The 24,244-nt window shown below is 39.7% G+C and overlaps 4 protein-coding genes across 29 annotated transcripts in view; all 4 read right to left on the bottom strand.

Annotated features, from left to right (window-relative positions):
- The window catches only part of LOC124300201 (facilitated trehalose transporter Tret1-like), a 73,191-nt gene that overhangs the window by 35,369 nt on the left and 13,578 nt on the right, over positions 1 to 24,244 (bottom strand). For 6 of the 20 annotated variants that reach the window (XM_046753996.1, XM_046753992.1, XM_046753991.1 and 3 more), the window contains 2 exons: positions 21,331 to 21,500; positions 19,545 to 21,261 (listed from right to left, as the gene is read on the bottom strand). The exons of 6 other annotated variants lie outside the window; for them this stretch is intronic. In XM_046753996.1, the coding sequence (XP_046609952.1) occupies positions 19,964 to 21,261; positions 21,331 to 21,412 (1,380 nt within the window). In that variant the 5' untranslated portion in view covers positions 21,413 to 21,500 and the 3' untranslated portion in view covers positions 19,545 to 19,963. Of the gene's footprint in view, positions 1 to 19,544; positions 21,262 to 21,330; positions 21,533 to 21,770; positions 22,249 to 24,244 lie in introns of those variants that run through there. 8 more of the 20 variants (XM_046753988.1, XM_046753983.1, XM_046753982.1 and 5 more) reach the window with 8 other exon arrangements.
- LOC124300202 (facilitated trehalose transporter Tret1-like) lies at positions 3,958 to 6,748 on the bottom strand. The gene is made up of 2 exons (XM_046754004.1): positions 6,586 to 6,748; positions 3,958 to 6,522 (listed from the first exon to the last, which is right to left on the bottom strand). Exons 1-2 carry the CDS (start codon positions 6,632 to 6,634, stop codon positions 5,216 to 5,218), a joined length of 1,356 nt encoding a protein of 451 aa, XP_046609960.1. The 5' UTR covers positions 6,635 to 6,748; the 3' UTR covers positions 3,958 to 5,215.
- Positions 8,392 to 10,572, bottom strand: LOC124300200 (facilitated trehalose transporter Tret1-like). Its single transcript, XM_046753981.1, has 2 exons — positions 10,320 to 10,572; positions 8,392 to 10,240 (listed from the first exon to the last, which is right to left on the bottom strand). The coding sequence occupies exons 1-2, from the start codon at positions 10,387 to 10,389 to the stop codon at positions 8,928 to 8,930; spliced, it is 1,383 nt and encodes a 460-aa protein (XP_046609937.1). The 5' UTR covers positions 10,390 to 10,572; the 3' UTR covers positions 8,392 to 8,927.
- On the bottom strand, positions 13,619 to 19,144 carry LOC124300199 (facilitated trehalose transporter Tret1-like). 7 transcript variants are annotated; one of them, XM_046753980.1, is made up of 7 exons: positions 18,786 to 19,144; positions 17,602 to 17,902; positions 17,126 to 17,273; positions 16,766 to 17,038; positions 16,334 to 16,600; positions 15,934 to 16,238; positions 13,619 to 15,726 (listed from the first exon to the last, which is right to left on the bottom strand). In XM_046753980.1, exons 5-7 carry the CDS (start codon positions 16,401 to 16,403, stop codon positions 14,926 to 14,928), a joined length of 1,176 nt encoding a protein of 391 aa, XP_046609936.1. In that variant the 5' UTR covers positions 16,404 to 16,600; positions 16,766 to 17,038; positions 17,126 to 17,273; positions 17,602 to 17,902; positions 18,786 to 19,144; the 3' UTR covers positions 13,619 to 14,925. The 7 variants fall into 7 exon arrangements, with proteins under 7 accessions (XP_046609936.1, XP_046609928.1, XP_046609930.1 ...); XM_046753972.1 differs by having other exon boundaries at positions 13,619 to 16,238; XM_046753974.1 differs by having other exon boundaries at positions 13,619 to 16,238; positions 17,126 to 17,209.

Below are 24,244 nucleotides of genomic sequence, written 5' to 3'. Positions count from 1 at the left end.
GAGACTGAAGATAGTAATTTTACCGTATCGAAACGCTGAAACAAAAATTACTGTATTGCACCTTTAGAATAACTCTAAGAGTTAAATTTAAAAAATCCGATTCTGTTCATGTTTTATTAACGGTTACCCAAAGAAACCCGTAATAATCTTGTGGGAATTGGATTTCAGTGAAATATTCTGAACTTTTTATGTGTTGTAGATCGTGGCACTCCGGAAAAAGTCTCCATGGCCACAACCCCCCTCTATGAATAGCTTGGACCCTAGAAAAATGCTCATCCTATATACAGTATTCCTTTGTGCAGGAAAAACTAGGAAAGAAATAATTATTTCTAATAAATAAATAGCCACTTTAAATGTATGGACTCGCCCCCTCCTCCAACCTTTATGATATTACCTGTAGATGACGTCATCTTAGAGAGTATAAAAAACGTCACCGCGTTTCAGATAAATTGCGACTCAGATTTTATCCCATAGCCTTGAAGTGGCCATGTTCGATTATGTGCCTAAGTTTTAAGCCACTGACCATAGTGGCTTAGGTGCTGGCACTCGTGGCTGCGAAGCGAAAGAATTTGGGTCCAAATCCCTAGCCTGTCAATCAAGTCCTGAAGGGCAACTTGCAGAAATTTAAGAAGGGTCACGCCGTTCAGTCGCCGAATTGTTGGTTGGTGCTTTGGACTCGGGTCCGGCTACACCTGGCCAAGGTTTTCGGCGGTTTCCTTTGTTTCTCGTGCAAATGCGGGGCTTTCTACAGCAACTGCCAAAAACCCGTGCTATAATCCTTACTTCCTCCCTTCTATTACGAATATAATTGTGATTAATGAATAATCATTATCATTATTGTTATTAAGTTTCGTTTATTAGTAATTATTATTTTTTTTTTCATAGTTTTTCTTGCACGAAGGAATACTGGATACAGGATGAACATTTTTCTAGCGCCAAAACTATCCATAGCGGAGGGTCGTGCACGTGGAGACTTTTTTTTAGAATGCCAAGATCTACAATGTATAAAAAATTCAGACGATTTCACGGAAACCCAATTCCCATAAGATTATTGCGGGGTTCTCTCGGGTAATCCTCTAAAGCTGCAAATAACGAGTCTTTGTAAAGATGCAGCATTACAATAAGGTTTCAAACTTCAGCCCGAAAGACTAGGCGTGTTGAAGCCACTTTGAAATGAGTTAGACACGAATACATGGTATTACGTAAAAAAAAAAAAAAAAAAAACCTTTTGCCGAGAGTTGGGTTTTTTCGGACAAAGATTTCTGTCTGCGGGAAAAACTAATACCTCTTATTTTCTATCTGCTTTAATTCTTTTCGTTGTAATTATTGGCTTCGCTACAATCTCAATGAACATTCTCACTATCCGAACAAAGATGAACGTATGATGAGGAAAGTAAGAATGAGGAGGATAGAAGAAAAAGAAAAGAAACCTTGGTTTTCTTGGTAATGGTTTCTTCCAAGAGAGAGACGTGGATGAAAAAAAATTAACGACCTATAAGATGAACTCCTGACTCCGACGCGTAAAAAAGTATCGCATTGTCTCAGACGACGACAAAGCACGCATTCAAGTGGTCGCATCGATAAGGACCCAATGAAGAGCAAAATAAACTCGACTGACGAAAATATAGGCGACTAATCAATCGGGTACTTGTTTCTTTTCAAAAGGTCTTTCGAAGCATATTTCAATGTCACCTGTCTCGACTACGAAACGTTAAACATATTTTCAGACGGGCTGGAATTATATTTTCCTTCCTGCGTTCACAGGTATTGATTAGGTACCTATCTATTACCGGTGTACCAGGATTAGGAAATTATTCATAGAAAAAATTCGAATTCAGACAGACTTAAAATAGTTTGATGCGAAAACTTTTTTACATTTCCGATTCGAAATTGAGAATTATTGAGAAAAAGGAGATGTCACAACGTCCCATAAAAGCTGTCGTTTCAATATTTCAACGAATTATATGTAATAAATTTTTGGCCAACCGCTTCTACATGTAAAAGCGAACAAAAAGTAAAGACGGGTGTAACGTTAATACTGTATAATTGTCCGAGATCGGGTTATAAAAAAAAACAGAATTTTTTTTTCGTCATTTTATCGAATCTGTATTTTTCAGCTGATGTAGATATTCGTTTATCGACGTGTCGGTAATTTTTTAAAATCATCAATTTTTGTAATCGACTTCGTTTCAAACATCGATTATATTGTCATCGATTATTTTCTGAACCTTGCAATTCCATAAATTTCCTGGCAACTTCGAGCGTTACCGTTGGAATCTGTGATTATGTTGGTATGATTATAGTATAATTATGTCGACCAATGACAATACACATGTATTGAAACGTATAATTTTTTTTTTTTTTGAAAAACTTCAAAAAAAAAAATTATACGTTTCAACAAATGAAAATTGCCTCGTGATTAATATTAATATTGATGATGCATATCCGCATTTCAATATTAGACGATCCGCATTTCAATATTAGACGGTCATTGACTGTCTTACGAGCTTCGCACCAAGAAGCGTAAGATTCCACAATGTAAACACACTTACAGACATTCTTACAAGTTGTGTCTCGAAGAGGAAGAACACTTTCTATATTCACAAATACACATGTATAGCTGACATAACATAGAAGTAGACTTCCATATTATGACACGATGAAGTTAGTTGCACCAGCGTATTATCATTGGTCGATTGATCATACCAACATAATCGTAGACTGTAATCTACCCAACGTAGCCGAAGTCAAGGTGAGTGAAAATTGATAAAAAATTTACAGTGTACTAACATTAACAATGGATTTCCTATTGCGTATCTGACTCTGTCCTCAACTTATCACAATTCTACCGTAGCTTCCACGATAAATTTGACTCCATCTCATTCTGTTGATTGAAAAATCGATAGTAATGGGCACCCGACACGATTACTCTGGATTGAAGATCAACTGTGATTACAAGGTTCAAGCGAGGCTATGAGCACTAAGATTTCTCGAGATTTCAAGACGGCAAAATCCCGGTTCATAATCTCTTGCCGTCTCTTGTGTGGCTGGTTTTTTGCTATCTGGTCGGTTGCGAGCGTGGGCAAGAGACGAGCTTAGATCACCACCAACAGGCGAACTTCAATTTCGACGTGTTGTTTTGATGAGGGGATGCGTACTGAGATTTCTTGAGATTGCAAGACTGCAAAATCCCAGTTCGCAGTCTCTTTTTGTCTCTGCAATCTCACTAAGAGATTTCCCAGTGCACAGCCTCTCGAGTTCACATGAATGGAAAAGAGCGCGAGGGATCGGCATACATGACGTATCAGTGCAAAAAGCTCATACACTAGTAACTTAGAAATCAATATTTTTAATAAGATTTATAAACAGACACTGTCTGGAGTGAGAGAATTTAAGGTACGTACGAGATCTCTCTGTATTTACGCAACTAGTGGATCAGCTAGAATAATATTTAGAGTTATAGCTTACAGGAAGCTAATAAAACAACAATCCAGAACAGAAACGATTCGCATTGCATCCATTCTCAACATACGTCAAGACGCTATCGTCAGTGTTGGAGAGTGTCTAGAAACAAGTAGCTAAAATGCAGCAGAATCTTGTTACCTATCTGTATCTAGATACTTTCCGAATCTGGTATTTTGCTGCTGTAATGAGATACTTTTTTTTTGTACTTGTATCTAAGCCAGTAGATACATGCAAACATATATAACGTTCGTTTGATCGCTTTCAAGCCAACTATGAGACAATCATTAATCTTTTTTGGATCTTTTTAGTCAATCCATTTAGCGAATTAATTTTTGTCTTATCCTCCATACAAGTTGAATCTGGTAGAACTGGCAAAAGGGTCGTTCGTAAAAAAATACCTCGATTTTTACCGTGCTCTGTGATAAAATGCGTTTTGTCTTATTTACATTGCAATGCCTGTTTTTAGAAACGAAAAAAAATTAAAAAATATGTTTTTCACTTGAACAGACACCTTCGAGATTGTTCGAAATATTATATAATCTATACCATTATGTGAAAACCTATACAGAATAATTGGCATAGTGGACATAGGTTATTGATTGGCGTTGAATTATTTTTCTCAAAAGTCTGAGCATGAAACCGCTATCCGTATACACATAGAACCGTCGATAAGTGAACACAGAGTGACGCTAAAGGTTGATCTGATGTGATTCCAAACTAAGACTTTGGAGAAAGTGTAAAACAACATTTTTTTCACTTATAACTATTCTGCTAGACTTACTCGATTCAAGTGATATAAATTATTAGAAAAAATTATTCTCCCAAAAGGATTGATTCAAAAGTGTGAAAGATCATAGAGAGAATACATTCAAATGGTATAAAAATGCTATCATTTATAAGTGACATCTGACAATGAGTGGGTCCCGAAGAAAAACTCCGAACTGACAGAGAATGCTCTATATTAAAAAACAAATGAAGTACAGTTAACTGTATAAACCGTGATTGTGTTTTTTTTTTTCAGGGAAAAGAAAAAATGCGACCCGATTTCCTAAGGTTTCTCACATTAATCCAACATGAGTCCGAACTTTTAATTTAACAAGACTGTTAATCACATCATCTAATCAAAACTGTATTCCTCAAAGCTCATCACTGTGTCAATCGTATTCATGGCGTATCGGTGCTAGGGTCATGCATTCAATTCTTCAGCTTATTGATAACAGACCCGTCTATCATCCATGCAAAATACACATAACGTATTGTTTCGTGCAGACCAATTGACAAGTCTGGCAACTGGAGACCACAATACCAAAATAGATATTCAAATTCAAACTGAGATATGTTTACGAGTATACCAATAACGAACCCACATCTTCCACTATATTTTTATCACCGAGAAACATTATAATCTTCAAAATTCTGCCTCCCCGCTTCTTTTTAATACAATGAGAAATTCAAATTTTCAATCCTCCATCACTTGATTTCTGCCTCTCAAGCAAAAGGATACCACTGTAATCACGAGGTATATCGAATGATTTTGAATTTCCAAATTTTAATATCGATACTATACACTTTCCCGTAAAAACGTGAGTTGCATAATGTTTACAATATGCTGGTAATATTATCATATGCACCTTGAAGTTCCATTATGGATATATGTTTCATTGTTTTTCACTTAATTCCTGGCATTTTATTTCCCCCGTTGTATTTTTTATGAATATATTATATTTTTTCAGTGGCACATAAGTTCGTCTTATATCACGTCATTTTGTATTTCCATCAAAGTCTTTCCTTTCGTTTCCGACACTAGGAACCAACCAAATATTGAAGATATCACCATAAACACAGCGTGAATCCAGTAGACGTAACTTTCATGTATCAACTCGAGCAGCCATTGGTAACCGTATATTCCAATGAATGAAAAAACACCCGACGACACAGATGAAAGACAAGCGGCCAGAGTCCGTATATTTGATGCAAAAACCTCACTGACCATGATGTTGGGAATGTAGCTGACGCCTAGGTTGAACCAGATTTTGAACAACACCACAGATAATATCGGTAGCCATTGCAACGTGGCCGGATCGTGTCCAATGCTGAGAAAGTAAAAGTGTGTTCCAAGAGAGGTCATGGAAACGCAAATACCAGCACTCGAGACTGCCCACATTGTTCTTCGACCAGATTTTTCTACGAAGTACATCGCGGTCCACCCTGCTATGAGTCCAACACTGTTTACTATGACGGGAACCGTGGAAGGTGAAATCGCAGTTACCGATCCTCTGGTCATAATAATTTCCATGTAAGCGGACAAGGGAACCAAACCGCTGCATTTTGAGAACATGATCAGCGCCATCAATATGAGTCCATTATTTCTGTTTCGGGAGAAGTTGAATTCTCGGACTCGATCGACGAACGACACTGATTTCTCAATGGTGACAAAGTTCTTGATGGACTCCACCTCGAGGTGGACATCTGCCTTTGAGTTGTACCTCAGAATCGAGTTTTTGGCATCGTCCAATCTGCCCCTGCTCACCAGATAATACGGCGATTCAGGTAACCACAAGAATATAGCGATGAAGTATATGTTTGGAACGAGGGCTATACAGGCGAAAACCCTCATCGAAATGTAAGGACCCATCGCGTTTGCCACCACTATACCCAGGACCACTCCGGTGGATGCCATAGTCACCATGGCACCTCGAATGTTCGGGCTACTAATGTCTCCGAGGTAAAGCGAGGTGCTCATGTACGAAATTTCGCCAGTCGCCCCGCTGATGAATTTAGCCACGTAAATCCAGCCTGCGGAGTTCGCCGCGATGACGAGGATCCACGAGAGAAGTATAGTGAAACCGTTTCCGATGATTGTTCTTCTGTTGCCGAAGTATTCGATGCAAATTGCACCGAGGATTGCACCTGATATTTCGCCCAGGGTGCTGATCGACGCTATCCAGGAAATATCATTCGTGGTCACGGGAAATGGGGAATTTCCGGACGCAAATTGAGCCAGGTACGGTGAGGTCCAGCCAGCCCATAGTCCGCTCAAAAATAGCGTTGTCATCGCTAAGTAAAATTGGAAACAAACGGTAAGTAAATAATTCACGGAATATGATCATCGGTCGTTACCTGCGAAACCGCCTATCCATTGCAGCCAAAACACGTCTGCGGCGAACATTTCGCGCACACCGAAAACGTATTCCCAAAATTATACCCCGTAAATCAACAAATCTCGTATTACTTTAGTGACAATTATGCCGAACTCGGATCGAAGTCATGCCTTCAAGCATCGCAGAACCACTATTCTGCGTTTATCTATAAACTGCGAATGCCGCCTATCACTACCTGATTTTAGCTTGATGTGGAGTGGGAGTTTGTGTACATAACAATGTCGTCACAGCACTGACACACGGACCTTACTTCAATGTACACCGACGTATGAGATCTGATAGTTCTACTTCAGTTCTACTTCTACTCAGTTTTACTTCACTTTGTTATGACTATTTATCATGTGTTAGATGAACGGTTCAGCCAACGCATTAATTGCAACCCATTTTTTACACACTTCTGTAGAATCACATACATACACGACATACTGGATTTGTTTATACCGCAGTGACAAAAATCGTTATGGGAAACGAACTATTAAGCATTTAGACTTGAAACTTTTTTAGAAGTTCTTAAATGCTATCTTAAATGGTTACTTTTTGAAATTATACATGTTATATAACAAAATATCAAACTGCCAGATGACACCACAGACCCGTTTTTTTCTAGTTAGGTGCTTGAAGTTATCGATGAAAAGACGTGGGGTCGTTCGTATCCCAGGGTATCGAACAGGGATCAATGGAAAGTAAAGAAATCATTTTATACTAAACTTCGTAAGTTGTCACTTTATGAATAGTAAATATTTCCGTGAGACATTTCACAGACAATGTGCAACTCAGCGCGAGATATCAACACTGGCTGACAACCACGGTTTAAAATTACCGAGCTTTACAATCGAAAGCTTACAAGAATACATGCCTTAACGTTAAATTGAACAGCTTTACAGATACAAATATACCAGGTTTTCAAAAAGAATTTACTTTTTCTTTTTATTCAATCACTATACTTCTGAAAGTATTCTTCATTTTACAAACGGTTGAGGAAAAAAAGTTTGAAACATTGAGCGTACGAATTTACAGAACGATATTTTTTAATTGACATATTCACTCTGAATCTTCTTTGTCCTTTGACAACGACCAAACAATTGACACGTGTCTAATCTGAGAAAATATGGAGTGAGTTTTCGAAAAACTTAAAAGTTTATGAAATATACGCTTTATAATCAAATCTAACATTCGTCGTAATTACTAAAAAAAAGTATTGTATAAATAAACGAGGTCAAAGCTGTGAAAACCTGCAAACTAATTTGTCACAATTGCGAAAGGTAATATATGGAAACCGAATGATGAAACGAGGTGAAAGCGAGGCGGAATTCTAAATGGATGTTCATGATAGGTTTTTTATATTTATATATTTTATTCATGCACATAATATATGCATTTGTATACAAAACAATTAGAATAATTTTATAAAATTATTATACCTTGTTATATTACAATGGCGATGAAGAAAATTTGATCGACGAAATTATTCGATATTTAATTTAAATTATTGTAATAGAAAACGGGTATTCTGTTACAATTGCACGATTTTGTTGGGTGCCTGGCGTAATCAATGCGTCTTGAAATCTTTACCTTCGTTTCGGAGAGGTATTTTTGGAGAGATCTCCGAAGGGTGTTCAAAACTTAACGCATCAGTACAGAAACTGAGAAAAAAAAATGTTGCGCGTACCAAGAGATTATTTAGGAAAAAATTGTAGTAGTTTCGCAAGAAAATAGTTCAGCCCCCGCGATCTGGCAGACTGCTTTGCCGTAAGTAAATACAAACCTCATTCTTTCATTGCAAACACATCATAAGTCGTGTCTTACCACTGATTATGAGAATTTTATTCACTGGAAAACTTTTTTTTTTAATGTACGAAACATTAGATGTGTACTGAATTATGTGGCGGCAGACAAAATTGAACTACATTATACGCAATTTATCATGAATTAATTTTCCATTCAATAACAGCATGTTTGTAGTATTCGATAAACAGGCGAAATCAATGGTCCAGCTAGTAGCAATTTTAAACCGTGATTGTGACACATAGATTGTTTTTCTGGCCCTATGATGTAATTCTAATTTTTTTCACGTAAATTTGTAGCTCTTCAACCAAAGTAATGGGATGTTTGTCTTGACAATCTCTCTATAAGTTAAGATAGGTAAACTGATTGCAACTCTCCTTATCTACGCGCACTGTCTACCTCATTGGACCGTTGTGTAAGTTCTGTTGCCAAAACCCAATATAACCGTTAGATGTTGAATCACAAAACGTAGATATACTCTCGATTGCCACAATATGATTGAAATGCTTAAAGATGTCACTTCTTCATCATACTATTTTGAATTTCTATTAGCGTCATCCGTTTCGTGTCTGGTATTACCAACATACCAAAAATAGTAGATACGAGCATCAAGATTGCATATATCCAGTAAACGTAACCTTCGTCGACGAAATCTGAGAGCAGCTGGTACATTTCGATTGAAACAAAACCAAAAATAGCCGCAGATAAACAAGATATTAGAGCAGCTAGACCTCGAATGTTCGCTACAAAAAGCTCACCGACCAGAATATGCGGAATGCTAAGAAGTCCCAAGTTGTAGCAAACCGCAAACAACTTCATGGAGAATATCGGTAACCATTGTAAAGAGCGTGAATCGAACCCATCAGTTAGAAGGTAAAAGTGAGCTCCCAGCACCGCCATGGATACAAAAAGTCCACAGCTTGAGGAGACCCATATCGTTCTCCGTCCAAATTTGTCGGAGAAATTCATCATTGAAAATCCAGCGAGAACTCCGACTCCGGTCGTTATAATTACCATGGTGGCAGGTGAAATGACGGTGACCATGCCTCTCGTCACGATGATCTCCGAGTAAGCCGTGAAAATGTTCACCCCAGAGGATTGAGCGAAGAAGTTCAATGCTATTATCATCAATCCAGATTTCTTGTTCCGAAGAATATTGAACTCTCGGAGACGACTGAAAAAAGTCGCTTTATTTGACGAGGCGACGAATCGCTTAATAGAATCCACCTCGACTGAGATATCTGCTTTTGGGTTGTATTTCAGTATGGCCTTCTCCGCGTCCATCACTTTGTTTCTGCTCATGAGATGATATGGAGATTGAGGTAACAATGCGAAAGTGATAGTGAAAACGGCGGTTGGTACGAGACTAATACATGAAAAGATTCTCATCGATACGTTGGCGCCCATTGTATTACCGGCAAGAAGTCCCAATGTTAAACCATTCGTCGTCATGGCTATCATAGTACCTCTCAAATTTGGACTCGAAATTTCACCGAGATAAAGCGGAAAGCTGATGCCAACCAACTCGGCTCCTGCCCCAGAAATGAACCTGGCTACGTAAATCCAGGTCACAGAATTCGCTGCGATTATGAGGATCCAGGAGAAGAGCAGTCCACAGCCAGTGCTGATCATCGTCGTCTTACCGCCGAAGTATTGGTTACAAAGAAAGCCGAGGACCGCTCCTAGCGGACGTCCCAATTGATAAATCAACACGATCCAAGAGCACTCGACTGCAGAGGCGGGAAATGGCGACTCGCCGGATGAAAATTGAGCTAGGTACGGTGAGGCCCAACCGATTGTCAAGCCAATCACGAACATCATTGTCATAGCTACGGAATATGTACAAATAAAATGTAAATGAGTAAACGAAGAGGAAAAATTGAATATCTCAAATGTCTGGTCACTTACCTGCAAGACCTCCGATCCATTGTAGCCACAAAATGCCGGTTAGTGACGATTGACTAAAACCGAAAACCATACTGTGAAAATCCGAATGTAGAGTTTAGAAATCGGCCCGGGATCGATTACTGGTACAAATTAGAAATGAGATCTCAATGGATCAGCGTCCAGTTTGTAACTGATCCGGACCCTGCTACCACGAGACATATTACGAAGAAGCATAATCAGACTGATTCTCTACTAACGTATTCCGTTCGGTTATGTCGGACTGCATGACGAGACGACGTTGCTATATAAACTACGTGCGTAACTTCAGTAATATGGCTTATCTACTAAATTTGTCGATAATACCAAGTCACTTCGCATTCGCGCGATGCATTTTTGCCCTTTAAAAAACGACATTGACTAACATTTCTTATCTGCCAAAGGCATTGAATACTTCTGTGCGTCACTATAATATCAATCGTAGTTAAATATAATAGAGCTACTGCATTGTATTAAAAACTATGTTCGAATGGAATACGTGTGGTTTATTTTTCGAAAAATTTTCCAAATTGGTATATCGTAAACTCAAACGTATCAACTTTATTCCTATGTACTCTCAAACTGCATCCGTACGATCAACGGTTCGATGTATGATATACCTCTTTGTTACGTCGCCGCGTCTGTACTCGGCCACCGAGGCAAACTTTCGGCTAAAGTACACAAAATTCAAAAAACGCACCATGTGTGATTTTCTCGATTTCAATTCAAAATTGTAATAACGTCACTTTTTCAATCGCATAAATTATTTTGCTATATCAGTAAAGGACCTTCGGAGGATTATTGAAGTGTACATGTTTTGGATTTAAATATCATAATTCAACACTATGGCCGGTAATTTCGCGGAAATGAAATAATCACAATTGCCACGGTCACCGGTAACATTATGTGCATTAGCATACGTCACGTGCCGTACATCGATTTCTCATCGAAGTACAACGTGTCTATAGCGGTAAATGAATATAAAAGAACTCAGTCTATCAACCAGCAGCATTTTGAAATCTTGATTAATATATTTGATTAACTTCCTACGTATGTCATGATAATAGGTTTGAAATCCTACTAATAACACTTAAGATTCGGTCTGCTGTCTTCATCGTCTTTGATTTACCGTAATCTAACTTGATAAAGAAATCATCTATAATGCCACATGCCACGTATTTGTTAAGAAATCATTCATTTAGATGCATAAAATAATCACAATTTTCAATCTCAGCACTTTTATTAGGAAAGTTGCGAAAAACGTAAAAAAAAAAAAAAAAAATAGGTCGTAAAAAACGATTATTTACGATGTCTAATGATCACAATATTTTGCACCGCAACACGTCCAACGGGAATTTTTGCAAGCAATGTTACGTTGATTCGTTTGTCACCTTGTACTTCCTTAACTTAAGCAATGTCATGTTAGCTTGGAACATCTTTCCGAGTTGGACCGAAATTTGCTGCCACTATCCCGATCTACGTGTAAAATCTTATTAACAGGCATGCGTATCCCAGCCGTATCGAGGACACTGCACCTTACAAGGTAGCATTCGTTGTAAAGTTCCTGAGAGGCAGCGTAATTGTTAAATCGCGAACCACGATCATATGCTCGGTGACCGTAAAAAGATAAGAATCCGAAAGTTACTTTTGCGTCATGACATTTTGAATCTCCGTGAGTGTTTTTCCCTTCATCTCTGGCAACAGCATTAGACCAAAAATTGCAGATAAGGCCGTCAATATTCCGTACATCCAACAGATGTAACTTTCAGGAATGATCTCTAGAAGATATTGGTAAATTTGGACTGAGGTGAAACTGAAGATAGCTGCAGACACACATGAGATGGCCGCAGCTAGATTTCGGATGTTTGCTGAGAAGAGCTCGCTGAGTAGAATGGCTGGAATACAACTGAGTCCCATGTTGTAACAGATCGTGAATAAAATCATAGAGATTATCGGTATCCATTGCAATGGGCTGGGGTCGATTCCGTCATTGAGGAGGAAAAAGTGTGTGCCCAACGCTGCCATAGCTACAGAAATTCAACAGCTCGAGAAAACCCACATCTTTCTTCGTCCCAATTTTTCGGTCAAATACACCAACGCCAATCCAGCCACGATTCCGAGGCCGTTTGCTATAATAGGCACAGTAGCAGGTAAAATGACGGTCACCATGCCTCTAGTCACGATGGTCTCCATGTAAGCCGCTAAGGGGTTCAGTCCACAGGATTGTGCAAAAAAGACTGATATTATTATCATCACACCAGACTTCCTGTTTTGGACGATATTGAACTCTCGAAGACGATTGGCGAAGGTCACGGTATTTGTTGTTCCCACAAATTGCTTGATAGATTCCACCTCAACAGTGATATCTGCCTTTGGATTGTATTTCAGTATCGACTTTTCAGCGTCCTCCATTTTGCTCTTACTTGTGAGGTAATAAGGAGATTGAGGTATCAATATGAAAATAAGAACATAAGAGATAGTTGGCACGATACTTATAAATGCGAAGGTTCTCATCGACAGGCCCATCGTATTACCGGCAAGAATTCCCAGAGATAAGCCGTTTCCCGTCATGGCTATCAAAGCTCCTCGAATATTCGAGCTTGAAATTTCGCCAAGATACAGCGGAAAGCTGATGCTGCTCAACTCGGCTGCTGGCCCACAAATAAATCTGGCCACGAAAATCCAACTTACAGAATTTGCCGCGATGATGAGGATCCAGGCAAAGAGCAGATCACAGCCAGTACCGATTATCGTAGTTTTGCTACCGAATATTGGTTACAAACAAAACCAAGGACCGCTCCTGGTAACCGTCCCAAGAAATAAATCGACGCGATCCAAGAAACCTCATCCACTGAGGCGGGAAATGGGGAAAGCTCAGTCGAAAATTGAGCCAAGTAACGCGAGGCCCAACCGATTACCAAGCCAACCGCAAACATCATCATCATCGCTGCGTAATACACGAATACGATATAAATGCCAGAGAAAAAACTGGAAAGAATCAAGCCTTAAATGTTTCTAATTCGCTTTCACTCACCAGCGAAGCCTCCGACCCATTGCAACCAGAAAGTGCCGTTAGGTAATAATTGACTCAGGCTTAAAACCATACTGTGAAAATTGAAGACTAGAGATTCAAAATTACGCTGATACACAATGTGGTATATGAGACTGGTTTCTTGACTGCAACTGCAGATGTATTTTCCAGAGGTGCGGACCAACTGATTACGTATTAATGTATTATCGTATATCCGGTTGTATCGTAGAAAAATCTGCGGGTTCGCGTACTTATCATTTATCATCAAGATTAATGCATCTGCAACGGGCTGTTACGTGATACACGTATATAGCATTTACATTACACCTTATCTATGTAATTTGACAAGAGTACCAAGTTCATCTAAATTTGGGCACTGTATAGGTATCAGCATATCTTTTAGCCATTTACCGATATGTCTTATCACACAGAGGTATCAGATATATTTATATGCACTGTTTGATCAACCTGCAAACTGTATCAAAGCAAAGTTGTAATAAAATACGAAAATTAAATGCAAAAATCTAAGCCGCATTGCCATGAGTGGTTCAAATTGAAGCCGTTGATTACATTTTTTGAGAAACAGGAAAACTGATACAAGGCTGCAACGCCTAGTTCGAAACTTTTAAAGAATATATTTGGAGCAAAAACTACTCTGTGTATTATTTCCTCGTGTTATTACTCTGCTGCTTTATTCTTATGCCTGCGACTTCAATAATATACAACTCCGGAAGCTTCAGCTTATCCTGCTGTCAGCAGCATGCTATGATTTAGCATATTTTCTGTAATATTGTAGGAATCATTTTAATACATGTCATGTCCAATTACATAAACTTGGTACTTCTCGCAATCTTTTGGGAATTTCTGAGCAGCCCACGATAAAAGTTTACACTCATGAGTTTATCTTCATCGTATAATCAAACGTCGTTTTATGTTAACACAATGTTAACAGCAGGATAAGTCCTGCAGATTAAGCAGATTACGAAACGGATTTATACTTTCAACAAATTCGTACGTAACAACTCGTCGGATTTTTAAAAAAAAGACGGAAACGGAAAAGTCAAGTGACATTGACAATAGGTATGTGATAAAACGAATTGAACAATTTAAATTGTTAAACTTACATTCGTATGCACAACATTTACATACCTATATTCAAATGACTTGGCCGCTTGTGTATCTTCATGATGATATACTTCGAAGTTTATCCATATTGCTTGGATATAGATTCGGTGAGAAGAATTTGCACTTTTCATTTATTATATTCCATCTTACATAACCTTTGGTAAAAACACCATCTGAAATATATTCAATCTACATAGTAAAAAAATCATCTATTTATATGTTATCATGTCTAACGATCACAATTCTCACTGTAACACGTTCATCGAAAAGCTTCACAAGCGATGAGATCTCAATTTTTTTTCGTTCACCTCATAGCTTCATAACGTAAACTATAGTTTGAAGTACTTGGTGAAATTGATTAAAACGGCCAGTTGCTGAGTGAATGAACACAGAGAAATGACTAATGAGGGCAGAATCATTGCAATCCATCACGCTTTACTTCTCTGTCATGAAATCTTGAATCTCCTTGAGCGTTTTTCCTTTCATCTCTGGGACTAAAAAGAGTCCAAAGATTGCGGATACAGCCATAAAGATTGCATACATCCAGTAGATGTAACTTTCATCGATAAGTTCTAGCAGGTACTGGTAACTGTTAACCGAGGTGAATGCAAAGACAGCCGCAAATGCACAGGAGATGGAGGCGGCTAAAGTTCGGATGTTTGCTCCGAAAAGCTCGCTGAGAAGAATGGCTGGAATGCAATTAAGTCCCATGTTGAAACAGATCGTGAATAAAATCATAGAGATTATCGGTATCCATTGCAAATGTTTGGGATCTAGTCCATCGTTCAAAAGGTAAAAGTGTGTGCCCAGCGCTGTCATAGCTAGGCAAACTCCGCAGCTCGAATAGACCCACATCCTCCTTCTCCCGACTGCATCAGCCAAATACATCATAAGCAATCCAGCTACGATTCCTAATCCGTTTGCTAAAATGGGCACAATGGAAGGTGTGACGACGGTGACCATACCTCTCGTCACGATGGTCTCCATGTAAGTCGCTATGGGGTTTAGTCCACAGAATTGTGCGAACAAGTCCAAGATGATAACTGTCAATCCAGCCTTCCGGTTTCGAGGGATGTTAAACTCGCGTAATCGATCGATGAAGGTCACGGCACTTGTTGTGGCCACAAACTGCTTGATGGTTTCGACTTCAACGGAGATATTTGCTTTTGGGTTGTATTTTAATATCGACTTTTCCGCATCCTGCATTTTGCTCTTACTTGTCAGATAGTACGGAGACTGAGGTATCGATATGAAAATTAGAACGAATGAGATTGTTGGCACGAGGCTTATACACGCGAAGATTCTCATCGAGATGTAAGCACCCATTATGTTACCGGTCAGAATCCCCAAGGATAAACCATTCAGCGTCATAGCTATTAATGCACCGCGGATATTCGAGCTTGAAATATCTCCAAGGTATAAAGGAAAACTGATGCTAGCTACCTCGATGGCCACCCCACAAATGAACCTTGCCACATAAAGCCAGGCTACAGAATTTGCTGCGATAACTAGAATCCAGGACAGCATTAGTCCACAGCCGTTTCCGATCATTGTAGTTTTGCTGCCCAAGTATTGGTTGCCAATAAAACCGAGGGCCGCTCCTGGCAACCGTCCGAGCTGGAAGATCGACGCGATCCAAGAAACCTCGTCGACTGAGGCAGGAAATGGAGAATCTTCAGTCGAAAATTGAGCCAAGTAAGGCGAAGCCCACCCGATTGTCAAGCCAACTACGAACATCATTATCATGGCTGCGGGACACCGAAATTGAGTATCAATGTTGCATGAATTGTGCAAAGGCGGTGAAAAATTACATTCAATAATATGTCAACCCACTGCCACATACCTGCGAAACCTCCGATCCATTGCAGCCACAACGTATCGTTGGGAAACGGAGAAGTCAAACGGAAGATCATTCTCTCAAAATTGATGACTGTGATTTTCAAAACCGTCACTAATTTCGACAGGCCCACGTCTTGCTTTCAAAATTGCCACAAGACCAGATGTTACTAATTTTGACTAATCTGCGCTCTGCCTGCACCTCACTAGCGGACTGAGCGCATTCGCTGCTGTGTTGAGAGACCGATAAGTACTGCAGATTAGGTGAGAGAGTCTGAAAATATCTAGGCGCAATTACTCGGGCCGAGTGCATAGGCTAATACGATCCATCACATCACGTGGGCATAAAAATTTGATATATACAGCTTATCTGCTCAAGTTGACTAGACATACATGTATCATATATATATATACATATATACATATATATATATCATACCGCTCAAATCCTGCTGCTCACAGCAATGTATGTTCTGCACATCGCAACGACTTTGGACAAATGACGTTCACGAATATATCTTATCGCGATGCTGGATTTCACCGTGCGTATTCGAATTCGCAGCATCTAGTGGCACATGTTCTTTCCAGTGCTACCACTTGAACCCACGTATATATTTTCTTCTATAATCAATGCTGCTTGCATTGTAACGTGTGCTGACTGTTCTCGAAGCAATGGTTTACGAGCACGCAACGTTAGTGCGGATGTCTCTGCCTGGTTGGATAAAATTAATTAATAAATAGCACATCCTAAAAAAGGTCGAAACCAGAGCCAGTATTGCCGACCCGAAAACACCCTGACCTTTTTGTAAGTTTCGCAGACTCGGGAATATCCAGAGCTGCCTTCCTGCTCAGATTTGGGTTAAGAAACCGTAGCTGATAACACCTGATTCAATCAATTACAACAGCTGAACTACAGACCAAAACGACTGCCGTGGCAGCCTACCGGGCTACGTTTTGTAAAAAAGTTGGTTTGTAATGTTGGGAGTTTCACAAAATCAAATTATAAAGTGAATAAAATAAAAAAAAAAAAAAATTAAACTCAAAGAGTACAGTATTTATCGGTTCTGTTCACAATTTACCCTACTCCATGAATGACTAGTAATCTTAACAATTCTTGATCTTCGAAATCCCCCGCTATCGTGGATTCTATAAATCTTTCGAACTTTATCATTTGAATTTAAGGGCTATTCTTGAAAATTCCAAGTGAAGCTAAATTTGTGAACGGGCTCTAAATAAGCGTCACCACATACGCGGTAAGAGAGCTAGGCGCTCTACCTGAGATCTGTTGAGGAGGCCTTATGGAGCACCTCTATTTATACCGCCCGAGGTCCTCTCGAGACTTTTCATTGACTCCTGTCCTTTCGATAGTCGATGGTCATCTCCGTCTGGTCACTTGGACTGTCTTCGGAAATGATCGGTAATCGTCGTGTCCGTGGACTTTCATTTACCCTTGACCATTGCCGGAGTTCGTCGGGTCGTCTGTATGTCACTGTCAGCTGGTACCGTGCGAATCCAATCCAGTTGACCGTTTTAATCGTTAAGTTGTTTTGACGCTGCGGCCTCAGAGCTCGAATCACTGAAGAGCCACAAATTAACGTTTACAGTAATCGATACCCGCGACGATTGAAATATCAGGTGTCAAATGAATAGATAATTTTGTAAAGCGCTAGGCTTGTTGCTAGGCTGATTTTTCGCAATCGGCAACTTACTCGATTTTTCGCAAAGCTTACAGCTACCTCTCTTACTGTCAATTTTTGTAAACAGCTGGAACGGGGTGCTGTTGAAGCAGTGTCACTATCAGAATTTTAATTTTTCATCGAGCAGTAAATTGGTAGAAGACGTAGATGATTGCGCAGCTTCTTCTTTTTCTTTTTCGGCAACCTTGAATTTGCAAAAGTGAAGGGCAAAAATAAAACAAGGCATCGGTAAATACTAAAGCTGTAGCTCAGCTATCGAATTGTGGTGGTTCGGAATTTCCTGTTACGAAATCCCAATCCTCGACCAGTTATCAAAAAATACTAAACTGCAAATTGAAGTGACATGAACAAAGGTCTGAAGCTGAAATTGAGTCTGAAAAGTAGCACCGATCGCCACATTTTAGAAAAATCTATACTTCTGTATGTAGAGTGCAGTGTTGGGCATTATCCAATTACTTTTTGTAATTAATGTTGAAAAAAAATCAATGACAAATTACGAAAGTAAAATCACAGTAAAAATTTAAAATTGATAGGTTGGAAATTGAAGGCACTAGTTGTTTGCCCGTCTTGAAAAACATCGTTTTATTTCACTAGCCACTTCACCGCCATTTGGTTTTAACATAATAAAAGAAAATAAAAATCCCTTCTACTTCAAGAATTATGTTAACATGTATGAGAAACAGAATAAAAAAATTTTAATTCATTTTTCTTAATTAAATTGATTAGATAAACCTTGATTTCGTGTACGCAAAATAATAATACCTCTTAACGGTGAATTGTAATCTGTTCGATCGCCGTCCGACCTGTGCGTCCTAAGAGTAAGGCAGAGAGTGGAAGCTGGCTATAAGGCAGCAGTGCAATTAGAGTTCTACGCCCTCTGGAGTATCAGTGACATAACTAATGTTGAATGTACCGCTAAAATTGAAATCTCAGATCTAGAATTCGCGATCCAATGAAATAGCGAATCAATATTAACAATAAAAATATTTCTCATATTATTTGGGTCCCATTTTACTGCACTGTACAGACATTTCGAATATTTATTTAGAGATGTAAGTATATAACATATTACAGTGTTAGTTCAAAATTGTTTAATTAAAACGGCAGTTAGTGAAATTACAGACCGGGCTTGCACCAATACACTCATGATCAGAATATATTTTACGCAGTCAGCCTGGCTGCCTGGCTGTGAGTTTATAGAATGCTAATATACTAGCCTGAAGTTGGCGTTTATAAATAGCAAGAAGTTTTTATATCTTTACATTATTCACATGTGTAATGATGGAGCCAAAATATCAACTTAATAAAAGTTTATCATTTCATGTGTAATATTTCATGCCTTGAAAGAGGCCCACCAAGTTTCACGTACTAATTTAACTTGTTTGTCTGGGTTTTTGTCAATATGTGAGTTATTATGTTTTTTATTCATACTTAATTATCATTAGTAGGCGGACAAGTTTAAGGTCAGTGTTACCCCAGTGCGGCAGCAGTGTGATTCCAGGGAGATGTGGAAGCTAACGGTTCAGTTTCGATCCTGCCTTTATTGTGAATTAACAGACGTGTACTTGACAGTAGTACATGATTTGAATCTTTTTTTGTATGAGCTGATTGTATGTATACGTTTTTTGTCAAAGAAGGTATTTTTGTGGGTAATGACTATATTGTTAACGTACTTGGCGAAAGGTTTTGGCACCAGAGATGCGTTTTAGGGAGATGCAAAGTTCACGTCAAGATTTGAGCCCGTATGGTGGCTTACCGGCGATGTAAAGGTCTACCACTGCTTAAGTATATCAATTTCAAATTTATAATCATCTTACAAGACACAACATGAGACAGTTTCAACATTAAATGATCTCTGAAATAATTTAAGAATATAGTGATAGTATACAATACGCGGACCCTGCGAAGGCTATTGTTAGCTCGTTATCCCACCTTCGAATTTACATGTTTTGAATCTCGTGCAAGGTCTTACCCTTCGTTTCAGGCAATATGAAGCCAAAAATAAAAGCTAGAAACATGATAACGGCATACATGTAGAATACGCAAGCTTCGCCGAAGGCATCCAGCAAAGGTTGATAACTTTTCGTCGAGGCAAAGGCGACGAGCCCCGCGAAAACATTGCCCAAACATGCTGTCAAGCTTTTCAAATTCGGCGCGATAAGCTCGCTCAGAAATATACTCGGCATGGGAATGAGGCCGATGAATAGAAACACCCGGAAGCTGATCATGCAAACTATCGGCACCCACTGCTGACCGTAGGAATTATAGCCGTTGGCCAAAAGGGTAAAATTTACTCCAGTTAAAGCCATGGATACGCAAGCTCCGCAGCTCGAAGTTATCCACATTGGCTTCCGTCCATATCTATCGACCAAAGACATCGACACCCATCCGCCCACGGAATCAAGGACGTTGGCCACGATCACAACCGTCGCAGGAGAAATCGCGGTCACCTTGCTTGTTTTCAGAATAATTTCCATGTAGTAAATAACGGAGTTGAGACCACTGAAATGCATAAAGAAGTACAGTAGCATAATCATCATTCCAGCCTTCCTGTTTCGAGGTGTTGTCAATTCCCTCAGTCGGTCTCCGACCGTTACCGAATTCGATTCGGAGGTAAATGTCTGTAAGAACTCCAGCTCCTCTTTGACGACCACCTTCGGGTGGTACCGGCTTATTGACCTCTCCGCTTCGTCCAATTTGCCCATCCTGACAAAGTAGTGAGGAGATTCGGGGACGCATAGGAAGATGGCGATGTAAACGATTGTCGGCGCCAAAGCTATGTAGCCGAACGTGGTTTTTGGTAGATAGGTGCCCAAGATGTTGCCTATCAACGAGCCCAGAGGAAACCCGCTCACGGCGAAGGACACCAAAGCGCCGCGGGTCGCTGAGCTGCTCACTTCGCCGAGGTAGACGGGAAAACTGACGAACGCGATCCCTATGCCCAGCCCGTGGGCGAAGCTGGTCCCGTAGAGCCATTTTGCCGAGTCAGCCAGGATGAGGCAAACCCAAGCCAGCAGCAGAGGGCATCCCGCGATAAGCATCGCCCTCTTACCTCCGAGGTAATGGATGCCGATTGAGCCAAAAATCGCACCCACCAGACGCGCCGGACTAGACAACGACGCCACCCAGGAGGCCTCGTCCATGGTGAGGAAGAGTGACGGGTTCGGGGAGGTGATCACGGCCAGAAATGGGGACAACATCCCGATCAGCATGCCGATCACACCCATCATCAGCATCGCTGCGAAACGAATATTCGGTAATACGACGCGATAACTGAGGAATGCCGTGTTTGATTACTTCCACTTACATCCTATTCCTCCGATCCACTGGTACCACAATATTTCCGTCGGTCGCGACAGCCATTTCGTCTTCCGCAGGCGTCGGAACATCGAAAACTACGTGCTCTTTGTAACGATCCTCTAATGTCGCTGCGGTCTATCTGTCAGTTGAATTAGTACAGATCGCGGTTCCAATGATTTTACATTCGGTAGGGCTCCGAACCAATAATCCTGCTCGAATAAAATATGGTTGTAAAGTATAATAAGATACTAAAATCAAGGTACTCCGTACGCGAGACCAGTTTTAACGCAAGCATGGAACCTAGAAGATATCGATCAGCGCGCAGCGGCTTTAGTCTCTAAGATTATACTCTAAAAATCATAAGTAACAAGATGAAAATCTCCGTCAGCGCTGTTGCCTACAGCAATCAGTTCAAAGTTATAATTGACCGTAATTGATACGACTCACAAGTATGTATGATCCATATACTTTAAATTTTTTCTTCACTTGGTGCTAAAAACATATGCGGAATTTTTCAAGTAGCTGATCAGATTATGGAACGAGTTAATGACAATTCGATATACCCTCGTTCGTCACAATTGCGTGGTTCACTCATCACAATGTTCTATTCGATCGTATCCCATCACATTTCCGATTGTAGCTGCAGACACACCAATGGGAAAGTATTTCAGTGTTTAGAAGCGAAGTAATAAATTTCTATAAATTAACCTCACGAGAAATATTGACACTTCAATCTTCGGTCAAGCTTGACATTTACGATTGTATCAACGGCACGTTTCCCATCAGGATAAATTACAACAAGTAATAAATAGAGGATTTTTTAGTAGCCACCGTCCCGTATGAGGTTCAAAGCTGTATTGAACTAACGCTCAAGGAAACCAACGTGATGATAAGCCGGTGGACAAATTTTCCCTTCCCTGGTGCAATTCATTCTGCGGTAGGTCTGTCTATGCACTCGGCTGTAAATTGCCAGTGCGATTATACGAATGCATAATTTAATATTCCTAGATAGACAACATTGAACAATACTATCTTAATAGATGGATGACTTAATTTCACGGAGAAAAAAGAACTAAAGTAAGCCAGGTATATTTCAGATGATTGCAGTCATATATTTGCATTGGCAATATTTCTTCAGCCATAATCGTATCCCTCTCCTTGGGATATCTTTTTTCTGACTGATCAAGCATGTCCGGAGATGGCCAAGTGTTTTGTGCCTCGAAACGAAGCGGGAGATATCATTCATTTGATGTCAGGGACGACGATGACTTAAATACGAGGTAACACGGATAACTGCGACGTCAAGTTGAAATTTAACGTTCTGCAGTTCAAAGTCTAGACAACTATACGTATAAGCAAGGAAATTTCAAAGCTTTGCTCGACCATTTATCGATGACGGCAAATCAATTTACAGTCGACTTGTACGCTATTATTTGTAAATTGACAACTTGGCGGACATTCGTGATCATATGGTTGACACGAAGTCAATTATTTCCTTCAAATACACTCTATAGTGCATCAGGATCCGATAGTTGACTTCATGTTCTGCCGCCAATAAGTCAAATGCAAGTCAACCGTGTGTTACTACGACTATCTGACCATCGCCAACGTTCATAAATATATTTTATCGCGGTGAGGAATTTTTCCATTTGTTCATGAATTTATATTATTCCGGTACTATTATTTCAACCCGCGTCTTTATATTCTTCTATAATTAATGCTGCCCGACTGCGTTGCACTTTTATGAGTTGTAAACTGGCTTTCGCTGAGGTCTCCATGCCCGTATCATTTGCCAGCCAAACTATAGTTTGTAATAATTATCGGTACCTGTGACGATTGATAAATCTGATGTGAAATAAACAAACAATGTTACAAATAGCTAGGCATATCGCTATGCTGATTTTTCTCAATTTTACTCGGCCTCACGCAAGGCTCACGGCTATCTCACTTACCGTCAGCTAATAGATTCCGAGTAAAGTCTGGCAACGTGATGGGAAAAATTGATTCGATGATTTAACTCGCGTAATGCGCACTGTGCCGTTTTTTCACGATATTTTTCAATGTAAATATAGTTTTCTCACGCATTAAATAAATTCTTATTAATTATAAGTATATCTTACGATAGTAAACATTTCAAAGAGCGAATTGGTAAAGTACGTAGTCACAGTTACCCATACAGTTATGTATATTGCGATTTTCGTCTAAAGGGCGGCGTTACGCTCATACCGCGAATAACGAAAGGTTAAGAAAATCTATACGGTCGAATACACAGAGTCCCGAAAAGCCAATGTTCCGAGATGCAGAATTTCACAGGGCATACGGCTCGAGTTCCTGAAGACATCGATTTCGCCGGAAAACTCTCAGTTTAGGCACTTTCTACCTAAAGTACTGTTCATAAAATAGTAAAAACCCCGGGGGTTCGGAATTTGGGAAAATCACTCGTTTGGTAACCACACGCACACACACACATACACACTGTCAGGGACACCGATAGGCACACACACTTCCTATTCAAAAGTTTGAACAACCGAAACTGTGCTGCTACGAGACTTTTTTATTCGGAACTCTGTAAAATTGTCACTTGAAACTTTCGAGGCCTGGAATACTGATTTCAGAAATTTAGAATTCTCGAAATTGATTCGATTCACAAGTTAGCCGTGACTCAATTCAATCTATACTGATCAATGCTCACCTTACTGCGACTACCGAGCAACTTCAGCCTTTCCGAATTGCAAATATTTACGCTGAGTGCAAAAATGAAACCGGAAAAAAAACAAACGAAAACTGTCGACATAGTTGCATAAGCGAAGACGTGTAACTAAACGCCCAGTGCCGTGCGACAGCTCACGTGAGAACGTCTATTTCTCTCCGGGCGAAAAAGACCTACAGCTTTGTAATTTCGTTATCGAGACGACAATCGA

This window comes from Neodiprion virginianus, chromosome 3 (genome assembly GCF_021901495.1).
Source record: "Neodiprion virginianus isolate iyNeoVirg1 chromosome 3, iyNeoVirg1.1, whole genome shotgun sequence".
NCBI lineage: Eukaryota > Metazoa > Arthropoda > Insecta > Hymenoptera > Diprionidae > Neodiprion > Neodiprion virginianus.
Note: the sequence above shows the minus strand (reverse complement) of the source record. Positions and strands in the feature narration are given on the sequence as shown.